At 38.5% G+C, this 13701-nt stretch overlaps 1 protein-coding gene across 2 annotated transcripts in view; it reads right to left on the bottom strand.

Annotated features, from left to right (window-relative positions):
- Positions 1–806: 806 nt before the first annotated feature.
- Positions 807–13701, bottom strand: part of LOC136706975 (protein phosphatase 3 catalytic subunit alpha) — an 87487-nt gene continuing 74592 nt past the window's right edge. Inside the window, exons 9-14 of one of the 2 annotated variants that reach the window (XM_066680764.1) lie at positions 12477–12602; positions 11988–12059; positions 8593–8677; positions 7921–8018; positions 5400–5429; positions 807–2580 (exon numbers count right to left, since the gene is read on the bottom strand). In XM_066680764.1, the coding sequence (XP_066536861.1) occupies positions 2381–2580; positions 5400–5429; positions 7921–8018; positions 8593–8677; positions 11988–12059; positions 12477–12602 (611 nt within the window). In that variant the 3' untranslated portion in view covers positions 807–2380. The remainder of the gene's footprint in view (positions 2581–5399; positions 5430–7920; positions 8019–8592; positions 8678–11987; positions 12060–12476; positions 12603–13701) is intronic. The other variant, XM_066680765.1, reaches the window with a different exon arrangement.

The raw sequence follows: 13701 nt of genomic DNA on the forward strand, positions 1-13701 counted from the left end.
CCCTCCTGCCACCACAACTGTTCTGACTGAAGCTATCCTCTGGTATCTGACACATATGCAGCGCTATTCAGCACATAGAAGCAGATTTTTAAAAATCCTCTTAGTTCCAAGGTGAAACCTGAAACAACAAACACACTTTAAACAAACACATTTTGGTACAGCTATCGTTTACGGTGATTAATAAAAATGATATCTCTTGTTATCTGATATATACTGCACTGCTTTGACTCGGGATTGTGGAACAGTTTTCTTCTTCAAGTTCATTATTTTATAAAATTATAGGGAATAAATGCATTAAGATAAAATCTAGGGTAACGTTCTCAAATCTAAGAGTTTTCCACCAATTCAGGAGTGAAGTTTACATTAACAGATTTTAATAGGTCCATTAAATTTCCCTGACCACATTTTATCAGCTACATCATGTTATGAATCATGATGGAAGCCCCAAGGCTGCCAATCCTCATTTCCACTTCATTGTTACATTGCATCCAGTCTTTACTGCATGTAGGTTGTTATCGAAAAATACTGTCTTCAGAGGAACTCAAGCCAAGTGCACTGAGGACTTTACCACATGCTGAAATACATTGGAGAAGCAAATACGTGACTTAAAGTGTGTAACGTGAAATGGTTGGTTACTTTCGGACACTTTTTTTTTTTTTTTTTTGAAAAAAGCAAACACTGAACAATAAATTTACTTGGTTCATTATTACTTTTAAATTAAGAAACGAATCGCTCCTGGAAGTAAAATTTAATACAAAACTGCAACTCTATCCCATATAAACACAAAGTCTCATTTATTTTCATGCACATTTTTATTGAACAGTATTATAAAATACTTTTTAATAGTTGTGAGTGCATGCGTCATCTGCCAACAGTTTGGAAGTTAAATTACAAAAGCAAGGCTTAATGTTGTGTAGTGAATTACTTGGGCACTTAAGCAATTGTTAAAAAAATTGATGGAGTACTTTGTATTTTCTTAAAGTATTGAGCAGTAACAAACTGGTAACTGATATACAAAGCAGAGATCCTAATAATAATAATAATAATAATAATATAATCAAATTACACTTTTTTCTGTGGCACGTTTACAAAACAGAACCAAAGAGATCTAAATGTCTTTTATGACATTAACAGCTATCATGCATCTCGAGTTCCACATGTAACCACAAACTTATGTCACGAGAACAGCTAAACATGCTAAATCGGACTACATGTGTGCTTACAAGCATAAAAACCATGATTCCTCATCCAATATTAAATTGATGCTTTCATTACAAAATAAGTTGAAGGCCTGAAGCTTTATCCCGGTGTTATAGTAAAGGATGGCGGTATACATTTCCAGTATATATCGACTAAGCACACTACAGATCAAAACCGGCCTCGGCAGCCAAGGTAACTCATTCATATTTCCTTTGATAAATCTTATAAAACATGCATAGGCAGATGCTTTTAGTTTTTTGTCTTTTTTGTACAGAATATAGGTGCTTTATATATATATTTTTTGTTTGTTCGCAATACTTAAAAAGAAAATCGAACACTCACAGAAATTCCAGCAAGCCACAATAAATCTATTCCCCATCTCGACTAAAACAAAAAATGTATTTTGCAAATGACAGATGTTAATTCCAGTTTTCAACTCCAAGAAAATGGGTACTTGCTATTAAGCTAATTAGCCATTATACAGAAAACGGGATCAAAGCGCACACACCAAAGAAACCTGAGGTAAGCATAATCTGTACAAAACCATAAAACGTTCCATTTTTGGCATTTCAACAATGTTGCAACATTCTTTTAAGACTGCCTAATTCACTTTAGAGCTAGTTTATAAGAGTAGCAAAAAAAGGTATCAATAAATAGTCCTTATTTAGTTTGTACACCCTTTTTATGTTAAAAACTTTTCATGTTCTGTCCATTTTTAGTGCTGTATTTTTGTAAACGTACAATGAGTAAGAAGTTACACACACACAAAAAAAGGAGAAAAAAAAAATGTTATCCAGTAAATGAGTAAAGGCCTTTTCACATAAGATATCTCAGTTTGCCTGCTGCTGCTTCCCAATCCAGGGACACCCTCCCCGCCCCCACCCCACACTTACTCATTCAGAAAAGAGTGAACCAGCGAGAACTTTTCATGGTTTCTACAAGCAAAATATTTTTAAAGGCATATCCAAAGACCAGAGAGTGTCACTCAGAATCATGTTTGAAAACTTCTCTCTCTCTCTCCCCTTCACCTCCCTCTCTCCTCACACACCTTCCTCTGCTCTCTTCCTCTGTCTGAATCGCCATTCCCACACCCTGCACCCCTTCGGTTGACTGTAGCATGGAGAAAGAGAGGGAGGAGCCTCGTCACCGTGGCGACACTGGGGGGCCTGACGCTACCACGTCACTGGATGTTGCCGCTGCCGCTGCTGGCCTTGGCCTCGGTGCCGTTGGTCTCGGAGGACAGGGCCTTGTTGAGGGAGTTGAGGCTGGCGTCACAGGGCAGAGCATCACGCCGGGGTGGCATGCGCTCATTGATGCGGTCCAGGCCTTTTGCCTCCTCGAAGCTAGTGATCTTATGCTGGGGTGAGAAGCCTTTGATGGCTGGGGTGGGGAGGAGGAGGAGGAGGAGGAGGAGACAGGTTAAAATACAGTATTTATTAAGTTGGGACATGGCACATACCCCCACAAACAAACACATATACACACACACACTCCCTGCTGGTTTGTCCTGTTTGTTTGCAGCTCAGCTAATAAGTCCATGCTCTGCCCACAAATGCAACAGATACTGTGGCTACACTCATTTAACCAGCGCTAATATTACAAAGTAAGATTTTATTCAGCAATGTGAGTGGACTGGTCTGTTTCAGATAAAATATAGTTGTGTTCATGTCAGTTTCATACTCCAAGCAGGATGAAGCCCCTCCGGCCACAAGCTGGATGCAGACAGAAAATTCTCAAGCTGTATATGATTTTATCAAGCTTACTACGCAGGTGGGAGATGAGCTCCAACAGTGTGACGCACACATGCAACATAATATTGTGCGAATTGAATGTAATTATCACATTCCAAATACAGGAGGTCCTCGGGTTACGATGTTTCGTGGTTACGACACATCTCCCATTTACTGTATAAAGCCTTGTTTCGACTGAAGTGGTTTTGCGCCGTAAACGTCGTAACGCGAACTTCGTGTTTGGTGTGCGCGGCGGAAGAATACACGGTTACGCGGCTCAGGACCGAGGAGTACGGCGTCACCCCAGTCGCATTGTAGGATAAGTGCTTACAGTATGTTATTTACGTACAGTACGTACGTATGTTCCGACTTACACCGAAAATCGGTTTACGACGCAACGTAGGAACGGATCAACGTCGTAAGTCTAGGACCCCCTGTAGTATATTTACTACGATTTCTTCTTAGTCCAAACATGATGTTGATCTGTAAAGCGTTTCCAACCTTTTCAACAAGTTTCAACAAAATGATATATTTGTGAGCAGAGCACAGAATTGTAAATTGTGAGTCTCTAATCCAAAGGTCTTTATTATTGAATACTTGTAAAACCTTTGGCAGCCATTTTTAGCACTCATACATACTTATGTGAATAAGGTGAAACATCATTGAGCTTGATACTTCATGAGCTTCTGAAATACAAAGAACTCATAACACTTCAAAGGATGAAATATTGAGGAGGGGGACAATTTTAGAAAAAGGCATATTCTCCCCTACTGTGCAACACAAAACGGGAAAAAAAAATAGTAAAATATCCACACAATTTTTTGGATTTCATATTGCTGCTGGAGCAGTGTTGGGCTGTCTCGGTTCTGGAAGGCCACAAAGTTGACATGGTTTCCACAGGGCTGCTTTCCTTTCAGCCAATCAAAGGCTCGGGGTTCTTTTGTGCTGCCCAGTGGAAAACACAACGCCGAGCCACCAAGAACAGAGCTTCCCAGCACACTCCAAAACAAACACTACAGAGGCTTTGGGGAAATGTAGGGTATAAGTGAAAATAAGGTGAGGAAGATAGTCAAAAACTACCACCAAGATAAAGGAACAAAAACTGAGATAGGTAGTAAATGTATGCATAAAAAGAAAAGTGGTAAAACACAGGGGACTGAGGAAATCAACAACTGAGGAGCTTGCTTGCTAACCACGTTATGCCTGTTTGAAGCATGCAGCAAACTGGAGGGAACTGTCCAAAACTGCTCAACCTATGTGTGGAGTATCTCTTTCTGGCTGGACCTGCTGTTTTAGAAGGGGAAAGGGTTTGGGCCGTTTTGTAGGATGAATATGTTTTAAGTTGCTGCATAGCACAGGGCAGACACAGGTTATTAGCAGCGGAGAAGTCAAAACACAGTGACACAGCACACAGCCACAGACTATCCACATAGAGGAAAACAATTCTAATAATACAAAAACTAACATAAATAAATAAAATATTCATCAAAATCAAAACAAAACTGACACAGTGAGCACCTCTTTATCTAAAGAAAAAGCTTAAGCGCTAACAGTTACAACGTAAATAGCAGCCAAAGCCACTATTTAGAGCGCAGTTGAGGTTGTTCTTGCAGTGATCACTCTGTAATGACTGGGTGTATAACAGAACATTTACGCAAAAACAAAGCACAACTGCATCAGTGCCATTGTTTTAAAGGGGAGATATTTCTTGCACTTTTTTGTAATATTAAAAGTTACCTAATGAAAATTAAAACTACGTTAAATGGTTTCTATGTAACCTGTATCTTTTCAAAAGAAAACAACAAATGAGCTTTCATAACTTATGAAACAACATCAGCATAAATAACATTAGAGAGGTTTGATGTGAAATGCAAAAGAGAAACTTAGCAAGTTCGAATTTTCACAGTGTGGTGATAGGAACCATATCTGAAGTGTTTAATGCTGCTGCACAGCAAGTTACTGTATGAATGTTTAACAAATATGGGCACCTGAGACACTTTCATAGTCTTAAATGTATTTTCAAACGTATCTAAATGGTAGCAACAAACAGGGTGTTGTACGAGGAAAAAGAGTCTACCGCTTTTTCAAATATATCATTTTTTACTCGCAATACCTGTGTAGTGTCAGTGGTCACAATGGATGATTAAAAAATAGATATATTTGAGTTGTAGACGTCAAGTTCCCTGTTTTTCCTCTACCACTACTGTACGGAAATCTGCGTTTCTACAATGCAACATTTCACATCAAATCACAATTTAAATCCCATTCCCCTTTAAAGCAAGTGTGGCCTGTTTGACTGCTTTCTTTTCTTATTTCTACTTTCACTGAACACTAGAGCACAATCTGTTTGCCCAAACACCCAACACACTCTACACAAGCTACAGTGAAATGGATGAACCCACTGGAAGCCCTTTATCTGTTGCAAGGAGGCAACAGAAAGGGGAAGGGGGGGGGCATTGGCCTATTTACCTTCATCTGCCTCTATAGCCTCAATAGTAGCTGAAGAGAAGAAGGGGGAGGGGGTTGCAAAACGAGTGAGAGAGGTGAGCAGAGCAGGTTATATTTGTCCAGGAACAAGTCAACGAGCAGCAAAAAGAGCAAAACGGACACAAGAGCATTAAAAAACAGTGGCCTGGGCCTAAGGCCAGGGCACAGTGACGTGAGACAGAACAAGAGAGAGAGAGAAAAGACTGGACTGCTGGACTGGTTGATACAGAAATATGGAGTGATGTTTGGGTGGGATTCACAAAACAAAAAAAAAGCAGAATTACTGTAAGACACCATACAGAATGGAAGGCTGGGAGGGAGTGAAACTGAGGAAGAGGGATGCTGTTATCATATAGCAGTCAAAGACAGAAGTTTCTGATGACATAAAAATGTCTTTCTAGTTTCTGATACTGCGTTCCATGTTACCAAGTCAGCAACACAAGATTTAACTAGGTCCTAGTTTAAAGTGATCACACTTTGGCCATTACCTCTTCTCTATGAAACCGTAGCTGTAATGTTCAAGTTAAAGAAATAACAGCTTTGGGAGAACACTTTGGGAGCAGCATTTCTCGATGACTGGAGAATAAAGGCTCATTTATACTCTCTTTGCACAAGTACATTAATGTCCTTTTCAATGCATCATTCATGTCAGGGGTGGATATTAAGCAATACGTCCACAAGAGGGCAGTTCAGTGTCTAATGTTTCTGACAACAAACATGGTGAACATGGAGAAGGTGGTGATATTGTAACGTTTCTTAATACAAAAGAGGCAGTGGTGTAAACAAAAGGCTCTGCGTATCTGTATGTAACGCCGAGCATAAATGAGCCTTATGGAACATTTCATAATCAAGGGACCAGACACAGCTGTGACTTCTGGTGCTTTTTCATTGCATGGTGCTCACTCAACTCGACTTAGCTTTACTCTGCTTTTGTGCTTTTCCACAACGCAAATCTGTATCTGGAACTGGGTCCTTTAATCCCTGCTCACTTGGGGATCCAAGTGAACAGAGTAACAAATAGAAATAGGGAGATTAGTCAATCACGACGAATTACAGACATTCAGCTACAGTAATCACATTCATATTTATGCAACTCACAACAGCACCTCGTAAAATTACACCGTTGTCTTTTGAACACTTAAAACACTCTGCTGATTAATCTGTGCTAATGGAAAAGCTACCAGGGACCATATCCCAAAAAGCCTGTAGAGCCGAGCTGAGCAGATACAACGCAATGCTAAAGTGCCATTTGTTTATCAAGAAAGATAACTTTCGACCGTTCTTCTGCAGTTCCCACTGTGTAAAGAGGTTTTGTTATAACAGTGACATTTGTGCACCCCTTAAAAATATTTCCAGGTGGCTCTGGAAATAAACAACAACAACAACAACCTTTCACTAAAGCTGAGGCAGGATTTCACTGTGTCACCGACGTCAATATAATTACTGCTGTTCATCAAAGCCACAAACAAAACCTCATTGACAGGCGAAGAACACTCTAAAGTCCTTCAAAAAATGAAAAATCAAAATGCCATTAAAGCCAAACAGATATAACGATTGGTTAATAATACTGGCTGATTATTATTATGATTATTATTTTTGTTGATCAGAATGAAACGGTGATCACTACTAATAATGACATTTTTCATTTCTGTCATTTAGCTGAGGTAACTGAATAATATTAGTGTTTATTTCAATTAATGATTAATAAAACCCTAATTTAAAACACACATTATGCCTGCAATTTCAGAAAATAAAGAGAATTCAAATGTTTAAGATACAAACAGACTGCGCAGAGAGAGAGAGAGAGAGAGATAGAATTAATAAATAACACGCTTTAGTCCATAAACGTCCAGTAGAGGGCGCATTAGTACACATATTGCCCACATGTCTAAAGATAAAAGGAAACAGTGACGTAAATATATGCCAAACAAAAGAGAACAGCCATTATTCAAATGCAGATATTGTATTTCTGTTATCTGCTTAATGATTAGAATTAGTAAAAGTCCAGAAAGGCAAAACCCAATCTAGTGGGACTGGCTCTGTTCTGGCAACAAATGTATTTGTACTGAGTGTTCTACTCTTTGCAAGAGCAGCAATGCTTGGCAATGTTATTAATTTTACATTTATAATTTAAAGTCTGGACAACCTCAGAGAAGTATTCTCACAGCAAAATACTCAGAACTGAATGGACAGTTGCATTCTGGGTATTGTGCTTTCCGTTTAAATTGATGTAGTGCATAATATCCATGAACCATGAACATACATTAGTTAATTGGTACAAAAGATACATTATACACACCCCCTTTCTTATTTCTGATCGACACAGATACTTCCACAGATACTTTCATTTTTAAAGAACAGCTAAAACACTAGCAAATAAAAATAAGTGTATAAAAAAAGCACAAGGCACTATGTTTTAAGGGTAATAAAGAGGTAGGAAGTCAGACAGGTGGGATTCACCTCCTGTGGGGTGTGTGTGTGCATGTGCGTGTGTGTGTCTTACCATTCTGGAGTTTCTCTCGTCCTCCTGAGAGAACACCGCTTGGGAGCATGCCGGTGGGGGTGAGACCCTTCAGCGTCAGCACACTCTCACTCTCCTCTCTGACATACACACAACATATTTTATTATTTATAGATATACAGTCATAAAAATGTTTCAGCTCCACTATCACATTATGCGGCTAATAATAAAATAATCATAATACATTTGATTTATAAAGTACAACACCTTCCAGGGGAAAATACAATAAAACACAACTATAAGTCACAATTAAGGATAAATAAAATAAATAAAAAAACATTATTTCCTTATTAACAATGTTAGGAAATTAGTTATTAATCTTTTATAACATTAATGTACCATTAACCAAACAGCCCTAATATGGCCCAAGTGTATTATATTAATGTAAACGCCCAATACTTTTTATGTTAGAACACTTTAAGCTTTTACAAGGTTCTTCCCTCTGAGGACAGTTCATTTACAAACACTGCACCTTAGGACAATAAAAAAGCACTATTTATAGAACCATTAGTGGTCTTTAATCTATTTTATTAATGAGTATATAAAGAGATGTAATATATTCCTATGCTTGACATTACATCCAATCTGGTTTTAAATGGAACATTCAAAGTGGCAGTTTTTCCTCTGGTTTTCTCACACAACACCTTCTCCTACCTTAGAACTGAGAATACTCTGGCCATCTTCCCAATGGCACGAATCTTGTTCCGGATCACTTCTTTGCGTGCAGAGGCTGTGGCACCTACACACACACACAAGGTCATAATGAGGTTGAACAAGCCACATAAACCTCCATTTGGCCATAAGCTAGGATTTTTTAAAAATACCATACAACAGAACAACTTCATATATTCCAACAGCAACGATTTCAATTATTTAACATGCTCATTTCCAGCCTAACGTCTGAAAAGACAAACAGCTGCATTAACTGAAAGTTGCCTCCAAGTACAATTACCCAAACCATCAAAAAAAAATAACAGAGGAAGCCTACTTCAAGGGAATGGGGTCTAATTTGCTGTCTCAGCAAAGTAAAGTCAGATCAATAAAGTCATTCCCTACAGCAGCCTACGCCTCCAGACTTGAGAAGTGAAAGGCATGCTAAGCATTCAGTTAGCCTGCCATTGATTCCTGCAGCTAGGGTTACACGGGGGCTAATCACACCACTGCGTTTCGCACAAACTCAAATTAATAACTGTGTTTGCTTTAATCAAGACAACATCTTAAAAGCAGACTATGGTGGTCCGCACTGTTGGCTGTTTTATTAACACTCCAGTGACTCAACTCACACACTTGTTGATTGGGCCACATCCCTTTAAATGCATGGAAGATATCTTAAACTTTCAGCAGATCGTTCATAAAAACGTCACGGAAAAGGGTACAGACAATAACAAGTGGAGTGTGATTAGAGGAGATGGAGTGAAAATGAAAATGTATTTGAATGACACTGTCTTCAACTGGAGAACGGAACTGAAGGAACCTAAGGTACTCAATGGCATAATTACATTAAAGAAACGAAGGACAATGTACTTTACAGTAACGTCCATTTGCTTATATATGGGCAATATTATACGTTTTAAGCCCTGTTACATTATCAGCACCATTTGTCTTATTAATGTGGTATCACATCTATCTAGGCCAGGCAATCCCAAACTGATAATCAGGCACTCCAAACAAAAACATTTATATCTTCAGAGCATTATAAAACTGCAAGTAGACTACTTCAGATGAACAAAAAGGCAGCAAGGTTAGTACGAATAACAATAAGAAAAAGTGCTTGTTCCTGTTGTTACACAAACCGTTAGAAAATGTACAAACAAGTAGCAAGGCTGCACTGTGCACACAGCAGGGCATGTGGGCGGCTGTACCTTTCTTGGGGGGATATATTAGCTGTCCTTCTCAACAACACCCCCAGAAGAGAACAGAAAAAGAACAGAAGAGTGATCAGTGGATGGCTGAGGAAGGAGAGAGGGAGACAGAAAGAGAGCAACAGAAAAATGAGAGAGAGAGAGAGAGAGAGAGAAAGAGAGAGAGAGAGACCCCCTTAAAAGAACCCAAAGAAAGAAAATGCATGACAGAACAACTGTGGAAAAAAGAAAAGAAATTGATTAGAAAAAGCAATGAGAAGTGAAGTAATCTATGAAAAAGAGGTGCGGAGGGGAGCGGGTGAGAGCTAGAGAGAGAAACAAGCACAAAATGATGTAAAAAGGAAGAACAGGGAGGAAAACAACAAAAAAATAAATAAATAAAAAATACACCCAGGACAATGCTATTGAGATCAGCCAGAGAAAGAACAGTCTAGAAGTAAGTACAAGATGAGAAGCTAGTTTAAAAGGAGAGTGGTCCCAACAGGGCTTTGCTGCTACTCTGGACACTGGGAGGTTTCACAAAGCTGAGGAAGGTCTGTGTGCTGAAACGTTCGAGCCAAATAAACACACTGAATATTACACCGGTGCATGTTCTTTTTCTTTTAAGGTTTCTCAGAGACCAACATGCAGCTTGTTTACCAGGCTCTGGAGCCCTGCACATTCCTGCTTTTGTTAAATGTTCCCCTACTGGGTTTCTGCAGATTTTCTTGTTTGAAATGTGATACAAGAGAAAGACTGCTGATAAGATAAAGTAGTAAAAAAAAAAAAAAAAAAAAAAAAAAAAATAAAAATAACAGCTACAAATCGCAAAAGCAGTGCGTCAGTGTCATTCCCTTATTGTACATTTAATGGTTAAAAGCTGGGCTGATGGATGGACAGTGGGGATATAGGTGTATAGAAATTGTCACAGTAAAACATGAGAATTTCCCATTAACATAAGTCAACATATTTCTCTAAATATTTATCTAAATAGCACACAGTAACAGACATTTCTCCACGTATCTATAAACAGCCACAAATGCCTTAATGCTGTTAGCTTTTAAATTTAATCTGTGTTTAAACCAGGAATTTAAAGAGCAACTCAGACTAACCTCATCACGTTTCACGTTTATCGAGCTTTCTGATCTGAACATTTAAAAGCAACACATATATTTCCAGATTTATCTGGACAAGTGCTCATTCAGGGCTTCTTCTGAAAGGTTTTTATGTGAGAGCTTGCCCCCTTGCTGCTGTGGTAGAATCTGGCAAATGGATGGGGCACAGGGACTGAACTGAACTAAAATAAGAGTGTAAACAGTAGCTCATATTACATAATCATGTGAAACATGTATATTTATCAGATTGTTTGCAGAAAATATAAAGTTTTCTAAGCATGTGTCTACAGATTTTAATACGTGAAGAAGGTGACTGCCTGCACTGGAGCGTTACTAAATGCAGATGTGGTTAGACACAAACTAAGGGCTGGTCCTTATTCAGTTTGTTTGTTTTTTTAAACATTCATTTTTTTTCATTCATTATCTGTAACCCTTATCCAGTTCAGGGTCACGGTGGGTCCAGAGCCTACCTGGAATCATTGGGTGCAAGGTGGGAATCCACCCTGGAGGGGGCGCCAGTCCTTCACAGGGCAACACACACACACATTCACTCACACCTAAAGACACTTTTGAGTCGCCAATCAACATACGCCAATCAACATGTGTTTTTGGACTGTGGGAGGAAACCGAAGCACCCGGAGGAAACCCACGCCGACACTGGGAGAACACGTTTTTTTTAAACATTTTTACGTAATTACTAAGCATATTTTAGTTAACACTTTCAGTCGATCAGTGGCCAGTAGTGTAATGGTCATTTATTGTGAAAAGAATTATTTGAATATAGGTACTAATTCTAATAAAGAATGAAACCTTGTAATTGCTAATTAATACAACGTCTAAAGTTTTATTTACACCTAATTTATATATAAATCAAGCTAAATAACAGCTTTTTTCTTGTTCTTGTTAAATGGTCAAATTATCCATTTAAATATTATCCAGGGATTGATGAACTGTTGGAGTTATTAGCTACTGTTAAGCTGAAACACATGTCTAGCCTTAAGTTTGTGTTTGATTCCTCTGTACATTTTTAAATTTGAATGTGAACCACAAAGTCCTACTATGTGTGTAGATAAGAGTCTGTGCATTCTCATACCATCAATCTCCTCATCTGTGGTCAGTTCGTCATTCGAGCAGATGCTGAGCACGTTTACCAACATCTCGGTGACTGAAGACAAAGACAAAGACAGAGCAAATATAATGCATAGCGTATTAAAGAATAAAAAGAGTATGAAGCTGATATCAGCAGAAAATGCTGGATCACATACTGGTGGAAAACAAAATCATCAATCAATCACCAAAACAATCCTGAGATGTGATGTTGTTTAGCTGTGTGTTTATTTGGTAGTGTACTAGTTTGTTTGAATAGTTCAAGAACTTTTAGATGCTCACTGGAAATTACATGCTTCAGCTAAACATATCTAATTATAAAGCTCAGTACTATTTTAAAGGAGAAAGATGATCTCTGTATCAGTGACTACAAGGCGTTTTTGGAACATAAGACCATCTTTAGCCAAACAAATGCAGATCAGTTATAAATCAGTCTGCATCATGGTTTTAAGGCGTCTTTAATTCAGTGACTAACCCTTCTCTCCAACAAAAGGCAAGGACCAGGTGAAAACATCCATGAAGTTGGGTAGCCAGTAGGGGTGAGGAGAGCAGTTAAACTGTCGAATGTTCATGACGTTATTCTCATATTTCAGCACAGCAGCTATGTGAAAGCAAAAGACAGCAAGGGGAAAAAATTGAGAATGAATTTTAAAATCTGCATTAATATTCCATATTATTCCACACTCTACACATTCACTTTCTTGCACTCAGTCACTCCCATGTTTGAAAATGTTGGCCACCTTTGGAGCAGTTGCTTGAAAAATCCTCCTCCTTCTTGCTTTTTAGCATGCTTTCCACTTTTTATACTCACAGACTTCATAACTCATTACAAACTTTGCATTTTTAAATTCATTATAATCCCAAAGAACATATTATTTGCACATTTCGAAATGAACTGACAATCCCCCCCCCCTCATTTAAGGGATTAAGCCTAACCAAATCACTGACATCTTCCTGAAATCTTATCTACATGGTTACTCTCAGTTTGTGGCAATTGAGATTGGAGCAGCAGTGGCGACTCCTCCTTGTGTGCCCCAGATACTGAAAGCTGACACTGTGCTGTCCAGTTTGCTGGGAGGGACTTTCCCTTGTCCCGAAGTCTCATTCTTGAGTGAGAATAGCAGGTTGTCATGTGCTGAGGAGAGCAGGCCAGCTGTAAACTGAGAGCCAGACAGAAAAGACCCAAGGGCATACCTCGATGTAACTTCAAACCTCCCTTGGGTAATGAGAAAAATATGTAAAACAAGTAAGAGCCTATAACTAACAAGACAATATAAAATGTATTAACAGTTCTAACTGCCTTAATACAGCCTCAAGAGACAGTTCTGGGCACCACCACAAGGTGGCTCCTGAGCCTAATCCAAAAAAATGTAGACAATGCCTCAGAAAATACTTAATGTACACATACACATGATATTTACGATTATATACTTACTATTTACGTATGAACAGAGAATGCCACTTAACAGTAACCGTCTTCTACTGATTCCAAAAGCTAAAAAGATTCAATATTAAATGATAATCTAAATAAAATAATCACGCTTGTGTACCTGCCTTTAGATCTTTGTGTGACCGTAATCCCCAACTGTGAACAAAATGTACTAATCTCTCAAAAATGTCTGATGCTGGAATGTGAAAACAAGTTTATTTAGACATTAACCAAACGACGTATTCATGCTCCACCCACAGATGCTTTATCT

Source organism: Hoplias malabaricus, chromosome 9 (genome assembly GCF_029633855.1).
Source record: "Hoplias malabaricus isolate fHopMal1 chromosome 9, fHopMal1.hap1, whole genome shotgun sequence".
Classification (NCBI taxonomy): Eukaryota; Metazoa; Chordata; class Actinopteri; order Characiformes; family Erythrinidae; genus Hoplias; species Hoplias malabaricus.